At 40.4% G+C, this 25075-nt stretch overlaps 2 protein-coding genes across 3 annotated transcripts; one reads left to right on the top strand and one right to left on the bottom strand.

Annotated features, from left to right (window-relative positions):
• Positions 1 to 2352: 2352 nt before the first annotated feature.
• On the bottom strand, positions 2353 to 8376 carry LOC308402021 (MICOS complex subunit Mic10-like; the record flags this gene model as incomplete). Its single annotated transcript, XM_080890544.1, has 4 exons — positions 2353 to 2534; positions 2626 to 2735; positions 2836 to 2883; positions 8262 to 8376. 4 exons carry the CDS (start codon positions 8374 to 8376, stop codon positions 2526 to 2528), a joined length of 282 nt encoding a protein of 93 aa, XP_080746670.1. The 3' UTR covers positions 2353 to 2525.
• Positions 8377 to 11441: 3065 nt separating this feature from the next.
• On the top strand, positions 11442 to 25075 carry capzb (capping actin protein of muscle Z-line subunit beta). 2 transcript variants are annotated; one of them, XM_080891040.1, is made up of 10 exons: positions 11442 to 11671; positions 16160 to 16249; positions 18700 to 18821; positions 19784 to 19897; positions 19986 to 20127; positions 20470 to 20586; positions 20688 to 20753; positions 21567 to 21643; positions 23153 to 23255; positions 24789 to 25075. In XM_080891040.1, the coding sequence occupies exons 1-10, from the start codon at positions 11669 to 11671 to the stop codon at positions 24807 to 24809; spliced, it is 855 nt and encodes a 284-aa protein (XP_080747166.1). In that variant the 5' UTR covers positions 11442 to 11668; the 3' UTR covers positions 24810 to 25075. The 2 variants fall into 2 exon arrangements, with proteins under 2 accessions (XP_080747166.1, XP_080747167.1); XM_080891041.1 differs by lacking the exon at positions 23153 to 23255 and having other exon boundaries at positions 11444 to 11671.

Raw genomic sequence — 25075 nt, 5'->3', positions numbered from 1 at the left:
TCATGTTGTTTATTATTACCACATCTGATCCTACCATCTGGTTGTCGCAGGAGAAATCCAGAGATGTTGATCTGCAAATTTTCTGTTTCCCAGTTGTGGTGACACCTGTGAGAACTGTAGCCTAAATTTTCTGTTCTTAGCTAACAGATGTGTCCTCTGGTGTGGTCTTCTGCTGCTGTAGCAGCTCTTCTGTATACCTTAGCTGAGTTGATTGTTTGAGTAAGCAACAGTATGCTTTCATATCAGTTTGAAGCAGTCTGGTCATTCTCCTTTGATATAATCGAGGCATTTTTACTCAGACAGCTGATGCTGAACGGATATTTCCTCTGTTCAAACCATCATCAGATGGCTGTGTGAGAAAATCCCAGCAGATCAGCAGTTTCTGAAATATTCAGACCAGAATGTCTGGCAACAATTCCATCCTTCTTCTCTGTTCTGATGCTCGACGATGTTTGAACTTCACGCTTAATATTTGGGTTAATAGGCAGTTTAACACGTGTAACTAATTAAGCAGCCATGCATGTGAATAAAACTGTGCCAGATGATCGTTATTAAGAATTATACAGGTTTAACTAATGAGTAAGAAGTGCAATTTAAGATGCGTGTACGCTTTTACTTTATTATTGATTGCTGCCGTCATAACATTATAAGGTTAAAAATTTATGAGTTATACCTTTAAAAGTAATATTTTGAACGCATACTTCAATTAAATTCAATTTACAATCTGTCATAACAAGACATAAATTAATGTACAAATGTTTTAGTGAAATGAATAAATTAACACAGCATAGCACTTATGGGACGATCTTTTTCCTCTCTAATTTACTAATAATAGAGTGTCCTGGGGTTTAGTGTTACTACTTTTACTTAAGTAACTGAGCCAAGCTGTGGTAACTACATGGAAATAGGTCCATTAGTCTTGTTTTATGTATAAAATCTGCTAAAAGGAAAACGTAAACTAAATGTGTACTTCACTCCTCTTTACCTTATCACCTCTGGTAACATCATGCTAACATTTTCCACGGCAACTCCAAGCTGGAGTCTTGCCCGAGCACATGCATGGCACATCTGGATCTGGTCTTGTACTTTGTGGCAGAAATTTGCAAGCATTGACAATTTTAGCCATTAGATGAGTAGTTGGTATTAGGTAGTGTTACTGGTCTTGTAATTATGGTTCATCATGGAGAACGTTGAGACACGTATAGCCTTTGGGTTTTGGCTGCTTTATTACACCTCAGCTGGGTCACCACTCACCTCCCCCTCCAGTTCCCACACACGCACTGGCATCCTGTTCCTGCACTTCTACCGACCACTGCACCTTTGCTCACAGGTGTTCAGCTTGGCATGCGTTCATCAGCCCCCCTATCGGTTTCATGCTTCACTTACAAACAAATATTTTAATGGACAGGGGATGAGTAACACGGCTTAATTTCTGACAGGCTTACTCTGTGCCTGATGCATTGCAGCACACCAGCTCTGAAGAAACAGGCCTTTGAACGCTTGGGGAATGAATATGATTCCATTGTGTGCAGGAATGTATGTGCCGGGAAAACCGTTACTGTGATGAAGAGGGAAAATATGAGCGTGTGTAATAGAGAGTGCATGCAGCAGTATTTTCTTTGATGTGAAAGTGTACGGCATGTGTTGTGTTCAGACGTGCAAAGTGCAGAACTCACCTGTTAGTAATAAGCTCCAGTCTAGAAATGGCATTTCTCTGCATTCCTCAGATTCTGCTTCACCAGGGGGCTGGATAAACGTGTGCATGTGCACACGCTCACACAAACAATTTCTCTTCTCTCCCAGCAGCCCGCAAAACCACACATTAGTGATCAATCACACTCACAACAATCTCGCCAAGCAGACATGCAGCCAATGAATACACAGGATAGAAGAGATTCCTCCCAGTATGTTTTCTCCTAATCTCTGATGAAAACTGTCACAGTCATAGCAAGCAACCCAAAACAGGGCTCCACAGCAGGCCGCAGCCTGTTTGGTCTACTATGAATAAAAACCAGACTGGGTTTCTTTCTTCTCGATATCAGAAAGAGATATAGGCATCCATGACATAAACTAGCGGCTGATATGTGAATGCAAACATAGCTTCTTTCCGATTTTTCTCCTGTCAGTGCTCGGGTTTGTTCATCTAACAGTTGATCCCCTTTATTTCACCATTCTGCACAACTTTTCATCCTCCCACTCTCCGAGAGGGCTGCAGATGCTGAACCTGGCCCTCATTCCAAAACAGCAGGAGCTCGAGTCTCCCAGCTCATTAACACACAAAATTACCTCCCACCCCCAAACCACACTTCATTCTTCTCGAACATTCGCACAGAAAAACCGAGGAGACAAAGCTTTTTCCCACAATGACTTTATTAAATATATATTTAATGTTTTATAAACACAGTGTGGGCATCATTGCAGATTAATACCAGTGCAGCAAAAAAACCCCCAAAAAACTCAATCCCCCCAAAAAACAAGCATTACAATAAACAGATGAGAAAGCCCTCGTCATCTTCAGTCCTTCATTACTGGTCCTGAAAAATGAACACAGAGGAGTCATGCAGCATGATGTGATCGTGTGTCACAGACCTCTGATAAACAATGAAAATTACACTGTGCGCTTACCTTAACCATGCGACCATGAATCAGATATGGTGACCTAAAGTCATGCTGGCAGTTGCTGTAGCCCATGCCCAGTCCCAAGCCTGAACCAAATGACAAAGGCCACGCGCGACCTAGCGGAGAAAAATAATCCCTGTTGGATGGCTTACTAAGAAAAGAAAAGAAAAGAAAAGAAAAGAAAGGAAAAGGAGGGTTTTCTGAAATAATACTTACGTTTAAAGACAATGAGCGAGAACACAATGCCAACACCGAGGCCCGTTACTGCAAAGAGAGAGAATTATTAGTGGTTTTATTAAACTACCTCCTATTGATTTGACTTTATTACTGAGGTAATGTGATCATCTCCCATCCAGCGTGAAAACTGGCCAGCTAAAAATCTGGTCGGCTGTAATGAGCGAATATTTGGTGCAGAAGTTGGAAGGTAGCGCCACTTAGCAAGACTAAACTAATGAGCAAAAGACAGGAATAAAGGGGAGGAAAGAAAAAAGAAAACACAGAAAACAACTTAGAAAGAAAGCAAAGCGTAAAAGGGGTTTAGGAGAGGGGGAACCAATCCAAAGAGGAGAAACGCAGAGAGCAGGAGAGGTGAGAGGTCAGTGGGTGTGCAGAGAGATTGCCAAAAGTTGCTCGAACTCCTGAGTCCAGAGTGGGATCTTGAGGAGGAATGTGTTTGTGCGTTTAACTTCACCTCGCTGCAGGCCACACCACACCCAACAGCAGGCCAGCCAGCACAGAAAGCACATAAAAACAGCCATTTGGGCCCCTCCGACTCCTAATTGGATTCAGAGAGCTATGCAGCATGACCGGTGCGGCTGAACCAGAACCCTAAGACTGTTCCCCATTACACAGCTTACAAATGTCAAACAAGACCACAAAAGACTTTGCTCATCCTCTTTATCAGCACACATCAACAATAAATCATTCCTTCTGCTTCCATTTCAAGCAAAGATTTAGATGAAGTTAAGATTTGCCGTCTATTACAGCCACAGTCTTCCTTTGCTCTCCAGCCAGAGCATATTTTGAAGCCTCTTGATTTTCCACTGACTGTAATACAGTAAAAGCACTGGCAGAAACTGAGGGCAGATCAGCATCTCATTTTGGCATCTTTCCTTTTGTCTTGACATCTCCAAAGGAGGGGTGGATTATAACAAAAACATTTGTGCTGGAGAAGAATGAAATACACAACCCACAGGGCTGAAAATACTCCACGTGCTTTGCCAGCAAATCAAGTCCAGAGCCTGTTAATTGGGTTGCTATTCATTTAATCATTAGCTGAAGTATTTTCTGCAAATGGTATCAATAAGTCACTTTTAATTACCCCGATTTACTGAATTTAGTTCAATTACAACTCGAGTCGTATACCCCTGGCAAATATTGTTGCATTGCAACACTGCAATTTTAAGATGATTTTGAGTGCATAGTTTCCTTTTAGAACTAATGATGATTCAGTGTGTTTGGACAGAGGCCACTGTTGAGGATCTGCTCTGCTTTAACTAAAGAAATTACTCTGCCAAACATGACAAGGTCATAACAATGTGAAATTGTAACAATATTTTCTTTTTATTCTGCAGCTCTACTCTGGACAGACCACTTGTGTTTCCAGCTTTCAGCCTGGCTGGTGGGGTGCGTTTAGGGATAGCACAGCCTGGCATCACTAGACAAACGTGCAAACATGAATTAGTCGATTTAAACATAACGCAGAAAGCAGACGTCTTTGAATCAAACTCGCCCAAAATGAGACGCGCAGTTCCAAATAGCCCGGCGTAAACAAAGTCGGGAGGAAATCTGTTTGCACAGGAGATGCATTCTGCAGCAAGAAGTGAGACACAGATTCCCACATTCATCTGGTTCACATGACAGTGTTAGCAAAGTCTACCACTCGGATTACAACTGGAATATTTAAAACAACTATTGGATAGACAGCCAGGACAGACAAAAGACTGTCTCAGCGTTAGCAAGCAAGACTGTGGACTCGCAAGTCTTGTTCATATTCAGATTCATGGATTCATGGAAAAAATGCAAATAATCTTAGAAGTGTGTGACAGACGACCGAAGACCTTAAACTACAGATGATGCAACAATGAAAATAAGGCTCTACAAACAAGTCGACACCTAGAGGGAAAAAATACCCAAGAGCTCCTGAAGGATTGCTGAGTGAATTTTTTTCTGTAATAGTTTTGCCGTCCTGCACAATACTTTATACGCATATAATAGTTTTTGCATTCCCGCTGACCCAAGCAGTCCGGTTATAATAGTAAAGTGCTCTGTAAATACAACAGAAAGCAGGAACAGTTTGACGCTTTTCTTACTCAACACTCTTTCTAAAAAGACCAATCTTGGAGAGTGCACAGCTGCTGGTTGTCAGCACAGCTGTATCTGCTCTTTCTGGTTAAAAAAGGTGAAGCTGTGGCTCATTTATGGTTGAATCTGTGTCATTGTGGCCATATCTAGATGTACCATAATTACATAAAACCTTCTTTGGGAGACGAGTTCAGAAAAACAGCAGCTTGGAAATGCACAGTTGAAATCTTAACAACCACAGTTACAGCCCGTCTCAATCAGTGAGAACGGGGCTAAAGTAGCGCCTCTTAAACTGCAACGGTGCGGACTCGCGTCTTTAACAGCTAAAGCTGAGGGTGCACGGACATGTGTTGAGGCACCAACCATGAGCAGTCTATTATATAAAGTTTTAACCAACCTTTATGGATCAGAAGACAGACAAACATTTTTTTTTTTTAAGTATGCAAAATGTAGTGGTAGGGAACACAAAAGCACCCCTGGCAAAATAAGCATCGGTTGGATATTTAGGGGTTTAGTTTGAAATGAAGCATTTATAAAATGTATTTATGCTGAATCACTTTTAAATAGCTGCATGCACACATAAGTCTTCTTGTTCCAACAATGTGATAGTGTTTCTAGAAATGACATGAATATTCACTATTAATGGCTGTTCTCATTAGCATTGTTTACAAGTTCCTCAAATTAAATACTTCATGTCCGGTAAACACCGTTTTTCCTGACTATGAAGAGGATGACGGCTCTTTTCTTAACACCACTCTACATGAAACTCAGTCCCTTTATAAAAAGAGCTTGATTTATTCAACTTGTTTTCATCACAGCTGTAAGAAAAATGTGATCTTTAGCTACATTTTGAGTCACAGTTCCCACTCTCTACTTTTATTTTGAAGCAAACATTATTTTAAATCATGCAACAGATTATCTAAATATTCTGAAGCTGTGAGAAAAAAAATAGCATTATGTCTCGCTTTATTAAAATCCTGGGAGTTCTTAACACATCAAGGATAGGATAAACACATAAGCTTGAATGAATATAAATGTAGGATCAGCTAAGCTATTTTTTTAACAACCCCCTGAGCAGAGCATGTACTGCAGTGTTTCTCTGGCTACCAGACACACCTTGGCACAGCTGGCAATTTGCTCCACTGAGCACGAAGCAGTGCCACGATGCAGATGTTTTCCTCCCAGCAAGATTACACATTTTATTGTGCTAAGACTGACGTCATTAGGTGTATCTTTGAACAGATGTTTTGCCAGTCTAAGTGTTTTAGTGCTGGACCAACACTGAACAGGATACCACAGAAGACCCCATGGCGGTGTGCTCACTGTAACTCACTGGTGGTTCACCAGCAGTGACTTTCACTGAGGGCCAGAGCCCAGCGAAGAAAGTAAAACATCTATAAATTTCAATAATGCTCTCACTGTGAAAGAAATCCCTGCTTGTGTTGTTGCATAACTGATGGTTCTGGCAATTTAAGCCTGTCTGCTGCAAACTGTTCAATACTGTGTATTGTTATTTTGCCATGACATTTATGGATATTAAATATCAAAGAGATAATGGTGAAAAATGAAGCTTTTGTTAAGTCAACAAGTAGAAGAAAGACTTGCTCATTCACGCTCTTCTCTCAGTGCTTCACTTCCTGCTAATAATGGGCTAAATTTATCTAATTAAAATAAATAATATTAAACAAAATTACATAAAATTGTTTTAACAATTAGCTCGCAAAACAGTGAACTAAAAATGAGACTTTTCCCCCTTTTTACTCTGAACTGCATGCCAACATTTTTCTTCGTTCAAAAAAAGAAAAATGAAAAAAAAATCTTTACAAACATCTTTACACTACAAATATGAAATTCTTAAAACATCTGTTTTTGATTTTTGCGTAAACTTTAACTGCCAAATGAATGCCTGGTGTGAATAAAGATTCAAGTTCAAAAAATGAATAAAAACCAGTAAAACTAGTTCAAAGGTCACCTGACTACACCTCTTCTTTTCAGCGAGCCTGACGTAAAGCGCAGATTACAGTAGTCTTAGCAAAGCAGCGGAGAAAATAAATTAAAAAATAGAACAGAGCCCATATAGCCTGACCTCCACAACGGAAAAATAAAAAACAACAAAAAACAGCAGTGCAATAAACCAGGTGTACATGCAAAAAACACAGAGGCAAAGAAATGAGGTGTTCATATTAAGATTTATATCAAACGTATATACAAAAAATAAATGTTATCTGCTCCCTACAGATTACAACTTTAAATGTTTGTATACAGACACTGATGTCACAAACCTGTACTTAGATTAACTGTGATAAACAACTATGTTATTGTCATATAAATAGATATTTAAGGTGTGAAAAAAAGACACTGATAGATTGTTAACTAGCATTTACAAAACCAAATAAACCAAACAAAATTGTTATTTGGTTGTTATCTGACAGAATGACCATAAAAAAAACTTGGTATTTTAACAGGTTCTTTTTAAAAATGTCCTTTTGTTTTTTCTTTAAGTTTACTCTCAGTTTCCAGAGCAGGCATTCTTGTGTCAGTTTTGTTTTTATTATTTTTCCTGTTATTTTTTTAATTTAATTTAAAAAAAATTATTATTAGTGTATAGCAGAAAATCAGTGCAGGAATTACATAAAAAAAATACACTTTCTGTAAGTTGTTGACTGACAGTGTTGTAGACACCCAGAGTCTCAATAAACTGATCCATCAAAGCCTCGTCAGGAAAGCTGTGAGAAGTTTTGTTTAAGTAAACTAACAAGTAATATAAATAAGGATATTGCCGCTTCGTTTTTGTTTTGTTTTATTTTAGTTAGTTATTTCCCAGGTTCGCAGAATTGTTTTAGGTTGTTTTAATTTCATTTCATTTAAAACATTTTTATTAGTTTTTATTAGTTTGTATATCCCTTCTGCAACTGCAGACATTGCTTGGTTTTATAACTAAAATAAATTATTCGGTCCTTATAATCGCTGTAAGATACTGATTAAGGCTGCAAGTAGTGGAGAAAGGGCAGGTAGATCAAGAGAGTCCAAAAACAGATAAATTAATCTGCTTTAGGGCGTGACTTCGCACACTTTCCCACTCAAACACAGGTAATAACTTCCACCTCGTGGCTATGTCTGCTTTTTTATGATATAATACTACAGAGTTAACAAATATTACCGTAAGTTTCATCTGTACAGCAGACAACTTTGACCTTAGTGTCACACTAAGGTCCAGCTAAAATGACTTCTCGCTCGGCTCTGACCTGTAGTGCGCCTTATTCTCCAGGTTTCACACACAGCCAAGTGTTTAATAAGAGCAGCAAACAATTACACTGCGTGTATAAAAAGAAATTAACCTGTTTTCACCGCTGTGTCAGCAAGGCAGCGGTCCCACTTCCGCGCGTGTTCGTCTGCCATGTTTTCTGCAGTCAGGAAGATCTCGCGAGAAAAGCATGAAGTCACATGACTCATTCCTTCACGGCTCCTTCAGTGTATGTGTTGTCCGGTAATAACACGTCAGTATTCCGGCTTTTGCCATTCACTTTCCTTTATCTTTTCATGCGTTTTCTTCTTTTTAGCTTTTATGAAATTAAAATTACAACTTTAAATTGTAATTACTTGGCGTGGTTTTTGTTTTGTTTTATTAATTGATCTACAATAAGGGCTGTCACTAAAGTTAGCTTCATGCCTGAGGTAAAGCCTTATCTCCCACAGAAGGACCTGGAAAAGGTTATTCGTGCTTTTTAATCACTTCCCGCCTGGACTACTGTAATTCCCTGGATTTTGGTATACAACAATCATATATCCTTCAGTTAGTCCAGAATTCACCAGCTCACCTTATACTGGTATTAAAAAACTTGAACCCAGCACACTGGGCCTGCCATTTCTTCATTGGCTCCCTTCATTGGAATTGATTTTTATATTTTATTACTCACATTTAAAGCTTTAAATGGACTGGCATCTTTGTATCTGTCAGAGCTGCTTCACATTCACACAATTATAAGAGCTCAGACGTCGTCTAACCAGTTCCTCCTATGCAAACTTAAAACAGAGAGGTGATCGAGCTTTTGCAGCAACAGCACCAGGTCTATACAATACCTCTCAAAATCCACACAGCTCAGACAGTAAACACATTTAAGGTGTTATTAGAAATGCATTTGTTCTCCTTGGCATTGGGCTCCAGTGTGACATTCTTTTAGACAAATGCAATTTATTATTATTTTTTATTCTATTGTCTTTTAATGTTGGGTATTGTGCTCAAATTTTATGGATATTATTGTAGTTTATCTATATAAATACTATATACTTTTAAAGTGCAGCACTTTGATCAGCTCTGTTGTTTCAAAAGTGCTATATAACTACATTTTACCTTTGACTTTTTGATTTCTTAATCATTCAGTTAGACACAAACACTGTATTTGAGAAAATGTTACTAAGAGTTTGTATCCGGCTTCATGTTGCAGCATATTTGCTATGATGTAAACAGTCCAAATTATTAACCTCTGAGTAATCACTGAGACATCTGTAAATGATGAAGACATTTTTTCTGGGTTATATTTGACCTTACCTTAAAACTTCCACTTTGATTAGTTGATTAGTCATCTCGCCCAAACGCATATGTGTGCAGGAAATTCTGCATGCATTCACAAAGTGTTGCACATCAGATGTGTGCAGGCCAGGGTTTTCAGTTTAATGCAACCACAATTAAAAGAAATAAACAAAGTTGCCACTGAAATTGGTTGCCCGTGTGATTAAATATGCTATGTGTTAAGTAAGAATTTAGCCTTTTTTCTTATTTTATTTTCTCAGAAACACCCTGTGTGTAACACTGATTGTTTATGCTGGAAGTGGAGCTGTTCCAAACACTCAGTAATATACAGATGTTAGTGAAGTTTGCAGGCAGGTTTCTAATTTGCAAACAAAATAGGATGTACGCAGCTTCTTTCTAGGGGGAGAACCTAGTTGGCATAATGTCATTATACGCAAAAGTCTTGACCCGCCCCCGGTTTCTTTATATTTTGTTTCCTTGGAGACACAGACTTTCTTATACATTTTTTAAAGTGTTCTTGACCAATAGCTCTCCAGGCTTTCTGAAGGTCTTTCAAAGTTTTTCTTTGGACACTGGCTGCTTTTTCACTCATTTTCAGTCTAGTTTTTTCAGGGTGATGTTTATTTTCTTTGTTAAGCCACTTATCACTGACCTATGAATCATTCAAGCATAAGGGAAGGACTCTTATGCTTGAATGATTCCGAAGACACAACACTGGGACGAACCAGTATTGTGTCTACAGACAACAGACAACTTAGCAAAGTACTGATTTTAAATTACATCTTTAGGCACTTTGTTGCTAGCAGCTTGTCACACATAAAGAAACAAAAACAAAAAAGAAATAAGAGCGATGCGTCTGGCCCTTCACTGGATCCATCTACTGTTCACTGAAGCCTCATCAGAAATGGTCTTAGTGGAAGCGTGGCTGTCTTAAGGAAGGGAAACAGGGACAAAGGGTTGCAGTATGACTAATTATACAAGAACTGGACTGAAAATCAGTGGCAGTAGGTCTGAAGGGGTGATAAATCCAAATTTGAAATTTTGGGTTCAGGCTGTTGTGAGTATATACAGTATAGACTTTTCTGTATGACAATTACTCCAAACACACTGAGTTGAATGTCCTTCAAGAAGCCCCGAGAACTATCCCTGAAGACTGCTTAAAGAAATAACAAGAAAGCTTGCCTAAGAGAGTTCAGACTGTGCTGAAATATAAAGTTGGTCATACCAAATATTGACTTTCAAGCTCGTCAGAAGAGCACAAACTCAGTTTTTGCCTTATATACTGTATCAGTATATAAGCTGAAACTCAGTTTCAATGAATAGCTGCATATATTTTTAATTTTCCCAGCAAAATATAGAGAAATTATGGGTGGCTCGAGACTTCTGCATAGTACGGTAACTCTCAGTTTTACAAGTAATAATTATCAAAGGTGATCAGCTTGCCTTTACAGCAGTGCCCTTAGCATTAATAACTAACCGATTACCATACATATAGATATATATTAACTTCCATCACTATCATGCACTTGAAGAAACATTCAGATTATATTAAACTGAACAAAGGGCAATAAAATAAGACAAATGACATGAAAACAAAAACAAGTTAGGAGTGATTTTATTTTATAATAACTACTATTAAATATTTAAAAATATAACTTAATTTAAAAACATATAAAATTGCTCTTACCACTTAAGATTAATTGCACAAAAATAAAAGTGAGAAAGTAGTTCATAATAACTCACAGAAAAATAGAAATTAAGATCTGCTTTCTTGTTCATGAGACACTGTATACGTTAAACTTGCCGCCGCCTGCAGTCTCCGTGTTTTGGGGGTTTATTTTTTAACTCCCCCTCTGCTGCCATCTCTGACAGCACATTTACTACACCACTCCTCTCTTTCCATACTTGGCAATGCCTTTCTTGCTCCTTCGCTATTGGCTGCTGCAGAGAAAGGCCAGAGTGACCCGGACATGCAACCGGGGCCTGTTTTTGTGACTGCAGCCTCCTTCCTGTAGCCCGGTTGAGGAAGTGAATTTCGCTGACAGGGCTGGGTTCAGAGAGGGAGACGCGAACAAAACATCTTCATCACGGCTCTCAAAAAACATCAAAGCAACAAGAGACAAAAGGAGCGACCTGTTAAACCATAGTAAAGTTAGGGTGTACACTCATCGGTGAAGTCGTGCTCTCTCCTGCCCAGCTGAGACCGCCGCAGACATGGTAAGGGCCGCGTTCAGGCTGCTGGGAGAGACGGGGACGGGGCTGCTAACTGGAGGGAGGGGGGTGCTAAGCTAAGCTAGCGCTGGCTAGAGGCGCACGGTAGTAACCGGAGAGGAGCAGCAGATGATATAAATCATCGACGCATATTTAACTTGCACTGCTGGCAAAACTTGCGCTGAACTACCGGATGAGAATGAATTAGCTTCGTGGTTAAGCTAACTGCTGTTTCTTCCTGCTAGTTAGCTCATAGCTAGCCGGGCTACATGCCCCGTAGGCATAAAGTTAGCACAGGATGTTTTGGATTTAACACAAGTTGGTTAATAGTAATGGCGAAGGGTCCTAATATAACACACTGACACACGCACACACGCCTGTGCACATACACTTACACACAGGCTAAAATAGCCAAGCGCCGGGATGCCTGTAGCTAAAATAAGACCGCTCGCTCCTCCTATTCCTAACCATGACAAGCTGTCAGCCTGATTTTCCCAGCCTTATAAGTTTGATCTTGACTGAGCTAATGGTTTCTCTGGAGGAGGCTATTACACCCAGTCCAAACAATCCATACCAACACAGCACTCACTGTTTACTTATTCCTTATTTTGGCTCATTCTCCTACGTTTTCAGCCCATATAGCAGTAGGCTTGCTTTAACTGGACCCGTATTTGTGCTTATCATATATATATATATATATATATATATATATATATATATATATATATATATATATATATGCTTGACTTGACCACTTGTAAAATGGGCTTGCTCTGTCTTACACTGTTTATAAAAGCATTCGAAAAATGGGAACAGCAGCTGGTTTTCTTCCACAGTCGCCTACTCTCCTCTTCCTCACCTCATCCATCCTGCCGGGCCCAGCCTCGCCGTTCCCCCCTGACCCTGAGGCTTGTTGGTCTGAGCTAGTGTTTACATGGAGACAGGAGCGCTGTTAAACACAGTGTCAAGAAGCACAGGTGTCTGATGGAACCTTCAGTTGAGAGAAACGTGAAACGAGGCAGAAATCATCTCGGAGGAGACAAAGTGGCCTGGGAAAATCTGCGTTAAAAAATTCTGTTACGTTCGGGTCGACCTTAAGGAAAAATATTTATGGATGGATTGAGGAGCAATGAGTAATGGATTATTAGGTTTACTCTCTTAAGGCTTTACTTGAGTGGTGATATTAGATTGTCTCACCTCTAGAAGCCTCTTTCGCTTCATGTTCAGTGTTTTCTGGCCGCCAAACACATATCATAAGCACGTTTTTGTTTGTAATGGATGTCAGGATCGAGGAATTGTAAAGTAAATCCATATATGTTAATGGATTTTAAGTAGGCATTATGAAACATGTTTAGCTAGATTGCTGAGTGGCAGTCAAAACATTGATCATTGTCTGATAAAGCCAGGCTGGAAGTGTTTGCGACAAAGCCAGTACCTTCTATGGAGAAGCTTGAAAAACATGTTTGGTCCTTTTTATTATCACACACTTAAAAAAAAATTCCGGCACATTCCCCAGAGTTTCATGTTGTGGCCGGTCCATCCACTGCTCTTCTCCAACATCCTGCTGTTCGCTGCATAGTTAAGGCAGAAAACCCCCTGGGGGTAAAAGCTATGTTATGTCAGTGCTCTGTGGTTATCACCATGTTCTTAATTTAGTTCTGAATGGTTTGCTTGGTGAAAGATAACTGTAGTGGTTTCCATTTCCCTAATCCTAAACCTGATGCACGACCAAGATGTTGTTTCAGGTTTCATTGTTTTCTTTTCTTTTTTAAAGGAACATATAAAGGTAACAACATGTGTTATTGCTAATACAACTGGATCTGCTGCTTCACACTGTAGTCGAAATGAGTCCACTTCAGTTCGGACTGTAGTAAAGACACTAAATTGATTTTGGTGCCTTTGGTTCTGCAGATAATGGCTACTGTGCACTGTTTTTGATCATTCTACTAAATGTACCTTTAGGCTGTGTATTGATTTAACCTTACTGTGAAGTTGTAGCCATCGTCTTACAAGCCAGATTGACAGAGAGATGAGAGGCATCTGTCTGACTCAGCTTGGTGGGGGATTGATTGCATCGCAGGCTCACTCTGCAGTACTTAATCAAAGGTTCCAATTACAAGGTTGGGGAAAAGAGAAAACCTTAGGAGTTTGGAAGAAGTGTAGATGCAAAGCGTAGTTGTACGCTTATCAGGCGAAAAGATGAAGATCCTTTGATCACGACGGCTTCATCAGTGCAGGTTTTCAAGGCTTCGATTGTTCACCTTATTTTATTGTCGCATAAATCTGTCAGCTTGTGTGATTCAGACAAAGTTGATAATGGTCGTTTGGAGGTGGGTGGGGAGGGATTTTGTCATTGAATATCTGTATGTGTGTGGCAGGAACTGGATTAGAAAGTTTCTGTCCTGCCAGAACTTGAATGTGTGAAAGTTTCATCTGTGGCAAAATTCAAAGTCCAAGCAGCTAGCTTTACCTTTGGTCTCCCAACACATCCCAGTCTGCAGAAGCGGAGAAGTTCCTACATAAGATGTATAGTAAACAGCTGAGTCTTAAAAACTGAATTACCCGTAAGCAGTTAATTCCAAATAAAAACTGTACTGCACTGTCTCTTTACCTAAACCCTAAAGTAAAAGTTTGACTCGAATGATAAGGGTGGACCTGACCTTTAAATGCTACCCTACCACACTTCCTGTTGCCCCATGATGATGATTCTTTAACCAGGCTTCCCCTCCTTTGTTCCTACATGAAACTAATCAACCAAACACGAACCCTTGAACCACCACACAGCCTAGATAACTTTCAAGCTTGTGCACTGAGGTGCTGTAACTATAACCCCTAACCCTAAATGAAGCTTTTCTTTTCACAACTCTCTGCAAGGTGCTCACATGACAAATCATGAGAGATGTTCAGTCTACTGAGCTGGAAAGTTGTGTGTCTGTATTCTAGCAGTGTGGGAAAAGGTTTTCCTGCAAGGGTGTGAGGGTTTCCTGCACGGCAACTGCAGTCGTACCCGTGTACAGAATGTAGCAGGACTTTTATTACCGTGCTGTGGTGGAGACACTGATGAGGGTACAGTGTGGTTGCTTTGTTTACTCAAGCATGAGGGTGCGTATTTATACTTCTCTGCGTAATACAGCTACTCAGTTAATGTGAGTCTCTGTAAGTTTGCAGAGCTGATTCATTTTTTTTAAGTTGTGCTTTTAAGTAACATTTTAATTACCACAGCAGAGCATTTCTTTATTAAATGGAACCTGCTTTTTTCCCCCAACCCCCAATATTAGACTTGTATTCGCCATTTACCTGTTTTGGCTCATCTCACTTTCTTCTGATTGGCTGTCCCCCACAAACAGAAGGATTTAACAGCAGATGAATGGAGGCTGTGTGCTTTAAGACAATGCTATTCTCTTCTTAATGATGCACAGCTACAAATAGAAAAAAAAAAACTGTCTGAAACTTTTGACCTTTTGGCCCCTGAATAATTTGTTGGCCCTATTTAACATGAGCATCTGCTTTTGGAGCAATGTGTCATCCCTGCACGCCATTGTTGGACATTCAGAAACCCATTCTCGTGAATATATTATTGAGATGAATCTGCAGTGCATGAAGAGGTGTTAGCTGATCTTAAGATGACAGATTGAGTATGTTGGGTTTTTTTGGGTTTTTTTTTTTTTAAGTTTATTTCCTTCAAAGAAATTCTGTGTTACAAACCCGCGGACTTTGGTTAACACAGGCTGCTAAAGTGTATCATCCAGAAAACAAAGACCATGTCAGGAATTCAAACTTGCCTCGGTGTCTGTGGGAAGAGATGAAGTTACAGGAAGAGTTCAGGTGATCCTTCCAGTCAGCACTGCCTGTAAAATCTAAGTTTTCCTCTTTAACTGTTAGTAGCTGTGCTTTTGGCACAGAAAAAGACAAATACTGTAAATGTCCTTTCACTTGGTTTGGGCCCCAGGAAGACTAGCAACCACTGTTGTGGAAGCTAATGGGGTTCCTTATAAATAAACAAATGTAAAAGGTTAGCTGTGGTGAACTTACAGTACCAAATCTGCAACATGCAGAAACGTAACATGCTTGGATGCAGTCCTTGAAGAAACCAGCAGTTAGTTTGGCACTGATGATGCTTTGCGTTGGTCAGATTAGTTGAAAAGTCGGCCAGAAGGGGGAAGAGTGACAGCAGAGCTCCGCTCGAAAAGAGAGTGCAGAAATCTAGGCGATGAAAAACTACGTCATGAGCAGTACAGACGGTCGCTGCAGTGGACACTTTTCATAGTTTTAACACTCAGTTTCACTTCAGTTTCGTGGAACAACTTAGCTCTCTTCAGTGGTGACCAAGAGAAGCCCGCAGACCACCAATGTTAGTTTAATGTTAAAAAAACCCCACACAATCTGTGTCTTGTTTATTCTCTATAGCACAAACATTTTGTTTTGAATTCATTTTTTAACTGTGATCTAATGTTACAGTGCAGTAAGCCGTTGTCTCTGCTGGTTGTTTTTCAGAATGACCAGCAGCTGGATTGTGCTCTGGACCTGATGAGGCGTCTGCCTCCTCAGCAGATCGAGAAGAACCTCAGTGACCTCATTGACCTGGTGAGTTACTGTCTGATTCACAACTGAGAGTGAAATCTGTTCTTCTCCAGAGTGTCTCTGTATTTAGTCTAAAAATTTCCCATGAATGGACAAGTCACTTATTAAACTTTAGATAACTTTTACTTCTAAGGTTGAATAATTAGTTAGGTACACCACAACTGCCTGTTAACGCAGCTGTCTAAGCAGCTATTTACACGGACACTTTGTTGATTCCAGTCGTCAGAGAAGAGACTGCTTTAGGAACTTAAATAGCTACTCATTACAACAAGGGTTTGCAGAGGAGCTCTGATTTTTTTTTTTTTTGTGTGTGTGTGTGTGTGGTGTGTGTAATGTTTTTTTTTTTTTTGTTTTTTTTTTTTTTTTAAACCTACAGCAGCAGAAGACCACACTGGGTGCTAATTGTCAGCTAAGAACAGGAAACTGAGGCTACAGTTCACACAGGCTCACCAAAGTTTAACAATACAAGACTAGATAAACATTTCTTGCTCTGAAGAATGTTGATTTCTGCTTCAACATTCAGATGTTAGGGTCAGACTTCCTGCAACAACATAAAAGCTTGGACCCTTGCTGCATTGTATCAACAGTTCAGGCTGTCGGTGGTGGTGTAATAGTGTGGGGGTTTATCTTGGCATATTTAAGGCCCCTTTGTACCAACTGATCGTTGTTTAAATTACAGCCTAACTGAGAATTTTTCCTGTCCAACCTTGTCCATCCTTTCATAACCACATTTTACCCATCGTCTCATGGCTGCTTCCAGCTACATAGAACACCATGGAACTGAGCTCAGATCATCTCAGACTGGTTTCTTCAACATAACAATGAGTGCTCTGTATTCAAATGGCCTCTGCAGTCATCAGATCTCAGTCCAAGAATAGAGCAGCTATGGGATGTGGTGGAAAAGGAGATTTGCATCATGGACATACACACAAGAAATAAGCAGCACCTATCACGTCAACTGCTGTCGTGTCAGTATGGATGAAAATCTCTGAGGATATGTTTCCAGCACCTTGTTGAATCTCTGCCACGAAGTATTAAAGGACTTCGGAAGGCAAAAGAGGGTCCAACCCAGGCTATGCCTAATAAAATGGCTGGTGAATATAAATAGTAGTATTAGTAATGTGCTAATAACAATTTATTATGGATTTGTTTTATCAAGCTACCATAAAATGTCAGTCGGTCTGATTTGGGAAAAGGTCTTTCAAATAATCGCATGTCTTAAAGTATTTGCATATCTCTATATGTGGTATTTATTTTCATATTATACAAGTGAGTTTTGCTGCACACCACTGTATTATCTGGGTAACTGATACTATTTTCAGCATTTTAAAAAGGGTTTAATCATATTTGTTCAGAGTGGAAGTAGCCACACCAAAGAGGAAAAACTTCTGCTTGTGTGATAGTTATTACTTCCCCCCCCTGCAGTTTTCTGTATTTGAAGTTGGTCGAGTTACTCGGCGCATTTTAACAACAGTCTCAGCTAAAGCTGACAGGTTATAACTGGACACAAATCAAATCACACTTGTGCCTCTGTTTGCATTGCACCTTATTTTTGTGGGTATATCCGTACCCTTTCAGCCAGACTCCCCACCTGCTCAACTTCCTCTTCTCTCACCTTTAACCCTTCTCCCCCACCCACCCGGACATCTGTTCTTTCCTTACCCTATGACCACTGTGGCTGGTTGTTAGTGATTATTATCACAGCTGTCCATCACTTCTGCTGCCAGGCACCTTTAGGCTCAGTCCCTTCGCCAACTCTTCCACGTAATCATCTGAAATCACCTCTCTCTTTCCGCCTCCTCTTCTCCTCTCTGACCACCCCCCACCCTCACCACTACATGCTCTTCCCACTGGATTTTGTCCACCCTTGTTTGGCTTGTCTCAGCCAGTCTAGGCTGCCAGGTGTGTGTGCGTGCGTGTGTTTGTGTGTGTGTGTTTGTTCAGGGGTATGGGGCTTTTTTTTTGGCCTGGGTAACAGGCGCTCCTTTGTGTCTATGCGCTGATGCAGGAACGCATAGCAAAGGGACTCCATGTCAGTCTGTGAGAACTAATTTGTACCCCCTTATCCTGCAGATATTATGTTTCCCAATGATATTTTATTCCGTCTCCTCTCAGTAACCTCTGCTTATGGGGTGAAACTGGAATGTGAGCGAAAGATGAGAACTTAAAAGTATGTTTTCATCTACAATGAGAAGATCACATGACGTGATCCTCTGTGTTTTGTTAGACTGTTCCTCCACGTATCAGTGATTTTTTTTTTTTCTTCTCTCCAAGCTGGTATCTGTTCTAGGAAGGCTAATTTTACCAAAACACCCTTTCATGTCTCTTGAGTACTCTCACGTCATACGGAACAGACTTTATGAAATGTTTGAGGGGTTTAGATGCTCTGCAGCTGCTGTAATTAATCATCTGTGGTCATGTACTGAGCTTTTTCTCCCCATGTTTGCATCCAGGTGCCCAGTCTGTGTGAGGACCTCCTCTCCTCTGTGGACCAGCCCCTAAAGATCGCACGAGACAAAGTGGTGGGGAAAGACTATCTGCTCTGTGATTACAACCGAGACGGCGACTCCTACAGGTAGCGGTCATAGCTGGATTTTAGCCCACTCAAAGGAACATACGCTGCAGACTGTGGGGTAAAAATGGGGATATTTTGTTGGGCTGCCTTTAGCTTTAATGGTGGCACAAGTTCGCTGTGATTGTTGAGCTTAAGCAATGTCAGAAGATATTTCTATCCAGAGTTTCATTCATTTCTTCACCAAGATCTTTTGATCATGGTGGAAGAGTCAGACTACTGCGTAAAATCGTCTCTACCACAACCAAAATATTCTCAGTGGGGTTAAAGTCTGGACTCTGTGGTGGCCAATCCACACATGAAAATTATTTCCCATCCACCCTGAGCCTCTCTCTTCCCAAGGCTCTTATCCATTTGCTCAGGTATCTCCGGGTTCTGATGTTTTGTTTTTGCCAGGCAGTGTCTGTTATAATCAGTATAGTGCTGAGGTAGAACAAATGAAATTTCAGTTTTTGTCTGTCACGCTAAAAGGCAACAAAATGTCCATGTTTCCAAGAACGCACATTTTTCAGTTTGTCTTAATAAAAAAATCGTAATAAAACCAGCAGATTATTTAGCTCTGTTTTAGATTTAAAGCTTAATACATAAAAATTCAAGAATTAAGCCTGATTTATTATAATTTTTTCAAAATATTTGACAAATTTGCACCATGTAAAGTCAATGTAACAGCAACCCATTTGATAGAGGTTCATGACGGTATCATGGGCATTGAGAGAAAGATCAAATTAAGTATAAAATGAATTTTTAAAAAAATGTCTTCATACTTTAACTTATGCTTCACCTATATGAGGACCGTGAACTTAACCTCCTTTGATGTTTGGACCTTTGCTTGTGTAATGCAAGCTTAAGGTTTCACTTCAAGCAGGTCACTGTTTTCACTTTTAAACACTAGTATCACAAGTATGTTTCTAACAGCTAAATTTAATATATACCTCTGTCTAAAATCTGAATGTTTCATTCCTCAGATCCCCGTGGAGTAATAAGTATGAACCTCCCATTGAAGACGGTGCAATGCCTTCAGCCCGCCTGAGGAAACTCGAGGTTGAGGCAAACAATGCCTTCGATCAGTACAGAGACCTGTAAGTGCCAGAGAAGAAATCTAATGTGGAGTGTTTGATAACCTGTCAGTTTCAGCCTCTTGTGACATCTGATGTCTGTGTTATTCAGGTACTTTGAAGGTGGGGTTTCCTCCGTGTACCTCTGGGATTTGGATCACGGCTTTGCAGGAGTTATTCTCATTAAGAAGGCTGGAGATGGATCCAAGAAGATCAAAGGGTGCTGGGACTCCATTCATGTGGTGGAGGTGCAGGTGAGAAGCAGATGAATGAAGCTGTTTGATATTTTACAGGCTTGTTTGATATTTAGCAGCTGTACCATTGTCAGCCAGGAGAGCTTCTAGCATCCAGGACACTGTTGCCAGATTGAAGATGCTTTTGCATGACTGTCTGGAGTTTAGGGTTAAAACTAAGCTTTTAGTGCACTTACGGTAATGGACCGGGTTGACAGCAGCTCGAGTAGTTGTCTTTCCTCGCTCAGCTCCATGTGCCACACGCACAGCAGAGCTTCACAAACATGCACCATTATCTTTTCTGGATGGTAACATGTTGTCATGTTTTGCATAATTGCTTGTTGCCTCTGTTTTTGCAAACAGGAGAAGTCCAGTGGCCGTACCGCTCACTACAAACTCACCTCCACTGTCATGCTGTGGCTCCAGACAACGAAAACTGGCTCCGGTACCATGAACCTCGGCGGCAGCCTTACAAGACAGGTAGCGTGTTGAACTAAACGGCTGATTGGTCCTCTCATGGTATAGGGATGAATTAATTAACTGAACGTGGTATCTCTTTTTTTTCTCCGTTTTTTAAACAGATGGAGAAAGACGAGACGGTTGGAGAGTCCTCACCCCACATCGCTAACATCGGCCGCCTCGTTGAAGTCAGTAAAACCGTCGACTTAATTTCCTTCCCTCTCCTTGTCTGAAGCAGCGATACTGCTAAAAGCCGTAAAATGACTGCAGTGTGTTTCTCCTGAATCAGTCTCCTATGCAGGACTCTGCATGACTTCAAAAGTCATGTGATAAACAAGCTAATCCAGCAGCTTACTTGTGTTTTGCTCTCTTGCAATGCCTCTTTTTGCAATTGCCAGTCTTACTGCTGTTCAAGTAAAGACTTAAAACGGCGCAAAAGTGGTTATGAAACCGACTAAGAGGAAGCCTTTGCATTAGCATACCACAGTGCTACTTCACATTGCTGATAGAAAGTGAATCATAGGAGTCCTGTGTTGGGTGCATATACAGGGAGTACAAGTGTAAAAAGTGGTTTGAAATGGCCATGGCTTTGTTGCAGCTGTGTGAAATTTTGTAGTGTTGATGGATAAGATTCAGTTTCAGTTTCGTGACATCTCGATTGTGATATCTTTGTATATTTGCATGTAACAGGTTCTGCGGGAATATTTTTGGGGACTTTTTTTTTTTTTTTTTTTGCATAAGCAGTTCACAAGTAAAATCCTTAACATGCATCATAGACAGTAAGCCACAGTCACAGTGGTGGTGAGTGCTTCATTCTTCACTCTTGATTTACTGTTTTTTCACATTCAGCAGAGGAAAATCCCTTCGCTACACAGGACATTACAAAACCTGTCATACTTTACATCGCTGTCACACAACTCCATGTTCACGAAGTCAAGCTTTTAAGAATCAAATAGAAGAATAGAACTAGCAGTTATAATGCATTCATATTGTTTTTCTAGGATATGGAGAATAAGATCCGCTCCACACTGAATGAAATCTACTTTGGGAAGACCAAGGACATCGTCAACGGCCTGAGGTACTGCTGCATTAGCTCTCTACATCATGGGATCATGTTTTCTTCCACAGCACTTCCAGTCAGCAGCTCAGACGACAGATGTTGTCTCACCTCCTGTGTTTCAGTCTCGACCCTGTATCTGATTATTTGAGTCTGCTTTTGCTGCCCCTCGTCTCAGCTGCATTTCGTCTTCTTTTCACTACACCTGCTCCTTCCCTGTGCCTAGAGATGGATGCTCGATACTGACGCTGTGTCAAGCTTATAAATTGCAGATCTTTGGAAGCACTGCTCCAAAGTGTGGTTCAAATCACCAACACTGTGGGTAACTGAGGTTTAGCTGTGTTTCACCCCAATTTCAATGAGTGGCTTACAGGGGCTTTATACTTTCGTACGTGTGATATAACCGAAGATCCCTCTGAAAACCCACAATGTAACATCCGCCATAATTTGATGTGCATCTTTCTGGTAATGTAACTACATGCTGCATTGAAGCATCCTGAAACTATTGAGATTGGCCTACTGCATTCCTCCTATGCATTTTTTTTTTGCCCCAGTGTTTGAATTTATCAGTAAGAGAATAATAATTGTCTCTTTATAAGGAATAATAATCATAGTCTCAATATAGAGGACAATCACTGATCACAACAAAGAGCAGAGACCCAGAAGACAGAAAAGTTCAATTTTTTCGTTTATTACTATCGCATAAAACACTTGGACATGACCACAAGGTAATTCGCAAAACACACTAGAATGAAGGCCAATCGTGATGTTGTAGGCAAAGATTCACTGCACAAGTGTAAATCAGCCGTTTGCCTGCTGCTTGCGGGTTTGACCGTGTGTAGAACAAACCCGATTACGTCACAAACTCCTTGAACGTTTTTAAGCCATCATCATTAGCAGCTGATGCAGCTCAGGACTCAACAGATTGTAGAGACCTTTTGACAGCCAGGTTAGTGAAACTCTCGGTGCCCACAGAGGAACTGCTGGTGCCACAAAATATTCCTCGCTGATGCAGTTATTCCAAGGACACAAGATCCATTTGTTTATTGGCCGCAAAAAACGGCTGCAAAACAAATCTTGTTCTTCATTCTTCAAATCGATTCTTCATAATCCACAAACATTGGCTACGTGGTACATGCTTTCAGTTCATTTCACAGTAGATTAATCATTTTCCACAACAACATGGTGCTTACAGTAGCCTGTCTACAAAGTAGGCGACATTCAAGTCCACAAAATATGTGGAATCAACATAGCGTTTTTTCATAAACTGTTTTTGTTGTGCATTGTCCTGAATTAGTACTAAACTTAAACGGCGTCACCGTGGAGATGGGTGTTTCATTGTTAAAAAACACAGTCACTCAATACAGTTCTGTCACAACTGCTTCGAACATTTCAGTCCTTTCCTCAACTGCTCCTGTCCTTTTTTTTGTTGCTGCCCTTTGTACCACATTTCCACTATCAGTGTCTCTCCTCCTCTTTAATCCCTCTGTCACCTCTCCTCCCTTGCTGCCTCTCCCCTCTGTGCTCCAGATCTATTGAGTCTTTGCGTGACAATCAAAAGTACTGGCAGCTCCAAAAGGAGCTGTCACAGGTGCTCACCCAGCGACAGACCTCCATTGAGAAGGGGTCAAAGGTACAACCTAGCATGGAGAAGTTTGTCTATGTGGGTGTGTCTATCTTTGTCTTAAGGTTTATGACATAACCTCAATAACACTGACAATTGATCCTTACAGTTTCTGTTAATCATTATTTGCTGGGAGAGTTAGTCTTTGAACGGATGGAACAGCAGTGAAAGAGGTTTCATGGGGAAGTAGAGCAGCAAATGTAAAAACAGGAACAGGCTGTTAAGAGTGAAGGCTGACATTCAAAGGGAAATGAAGATATGTACAGAAAAAAAATTAAAGCACCTTTTCCCCCCTCAAATTGTTTACGTATGTGCACTGTTAGAAGTTTGAATGATCGTGTAGTGTTGAAGATCAAAAGGCTGTATTGCAAGTTTTGTTTATCTTTGTGTTCAACAGCTGATTTCTGACAGAGTAGCATACTAACCAAGTCAGAGTATTCAAATGACTCACCCGGGTGTTGTTTTGCACTTTGCTGCCCTAATAAGGTTTTTCTAAGATGCCGTGTTTACTCAGCGTGTAGCACTGAAAACACTGTGTGTGAAAGCACAGCACTGTAAAGAAAACAGGAAATGGATGATTAACGGGGTGGCATCTTCAGAAGAAGGCAGAATAAGTGGATATGTTCACATACACTCACCCGGAGGCTTTATTAGGCGCACCTTGCTACTGCTGGGTAGGACACCACTTTTTTGCTTGAAGTCTTGTGGCATGGTCCATGTTGACATGATTGCATCACACAGTTGCTGCAGATTTGCTGGCTGCACATACATGATGTGACCACCACGACCTATAGGAGCTCTATTGTATTGAGATCTGGTGACTGTGTACGTATTGTGCGATGATTTGAGCTTTGCAACATGGTGTGTTATTCTGCTGGAAGCAGCCACCAGAAGATGGGTACACTGTGGTTATAAAGGGATGGACTTTGCCAGTAATAGTACTCGGGTAGACTGTGGTGTGTTCCGAGATGCTCCTCTGCATACTTTGGTCATAATGAGTAGTTATTTGAATTACTGTTGTCTTCCTGTCACCTCAAAACAGTCTGTGAATTGTCTTATTTATCTCTTAGTTTTTCATTATTCTCTGTAAACCCTAGAGATGGTTGTGCAGGTAGATCAGGGGTTTATAAAATATTCCAACTTTGCTGTGATGTGATTGGCTCATTTAGGTATTTACTTTAAAGAGCAGTTGAAGAGGTTTGGTGTTCGGTGAGTGTAAAATATAAATTTGTCAGGGTCATAATAAAGCTGCAACTGCATGACGACAACTGACTTTAACGGGTGGTTATGTGTGCAGTGTGTAAACAGCTAACATGTTGTCATAACCATATGAAATCTCTCTGTGGTGAGACATAAAAAGGTCTCCCCACAGAGAGGAAGACTTGAATTGTTACTAATAAATTTCCTACAGCCCGAGTGTTTCTGTCTCACTGGAGAAACTTTTTCGAGCCCTTTGATGTTTTCTTGTTTGATTTTTTTTTTTTTTCTTTTTTGCTCCCACTGACTTTTCTCACCTTGTTTTTTGGTGTCTCCTCCACACAGGAGTGTGCAGACTCTGGCTGACAAGTCAAAGCAGGATGCTCTGAAGGTCGACCTGATGGAGGCGCTCAAACGCAAACATAACAGCTAGAGATGCTACTGTTGTTTTCTTCTGTCTCTCTGTTTCTCTCTCTGCCTCATCCCTGCCATCTTTTCTCTGTTTCTTTATGTCTCTTCCTCCATGCCTGTTTCAGTGCTGCACTCTTGTTTATTTGTGGAAAAATAAAAAAGGAGAAATGCTTAGCTTTTTTTTTTTTTTTGCTTTTTTTTTGTCTGGTTGTTTTCATGCA

Source organism: Rhamphochromis sp. 'chilingali' (assembly GCF_963969265.1).
Source record: "Rhamphochromis sp. 'chilingali' genome assembly, chromosome: 9".
In the NCBI taxonomy this organism is placed as follows: Eukaryota; Metazoa; Chordata; class Actinopteri; order Cichliformes; family Cichlidae; genus Rhamphochromis; species Rhamphochromis sp. 'chilingali'.
The sequence above is the reverse complement of the archived record's forward strand: the minus strand, read 5'-3'. Positions and strand labels throughout refer to the sequence as shown.

Excerpts from the sequence above, each read along its gene's own strand:
- capzb (XM_080891040.1), top strand. Across the intron at positions 18,822-19,783 it reads CGAGACGGCGACTCCTACAG|ATCCCCGTGGAGTAATAAGT; the intron begins GTAGCGGTCATA and ends TTCATTCCTCAG. Across the intron at positions 19,898-19,985 it reads TTCGATCAGTACAGAGACCT|GTACTTTGAAGGTGGGGTTT; the intron begins GTAAGTGCCAGA and ends TGTGTTATTCAG.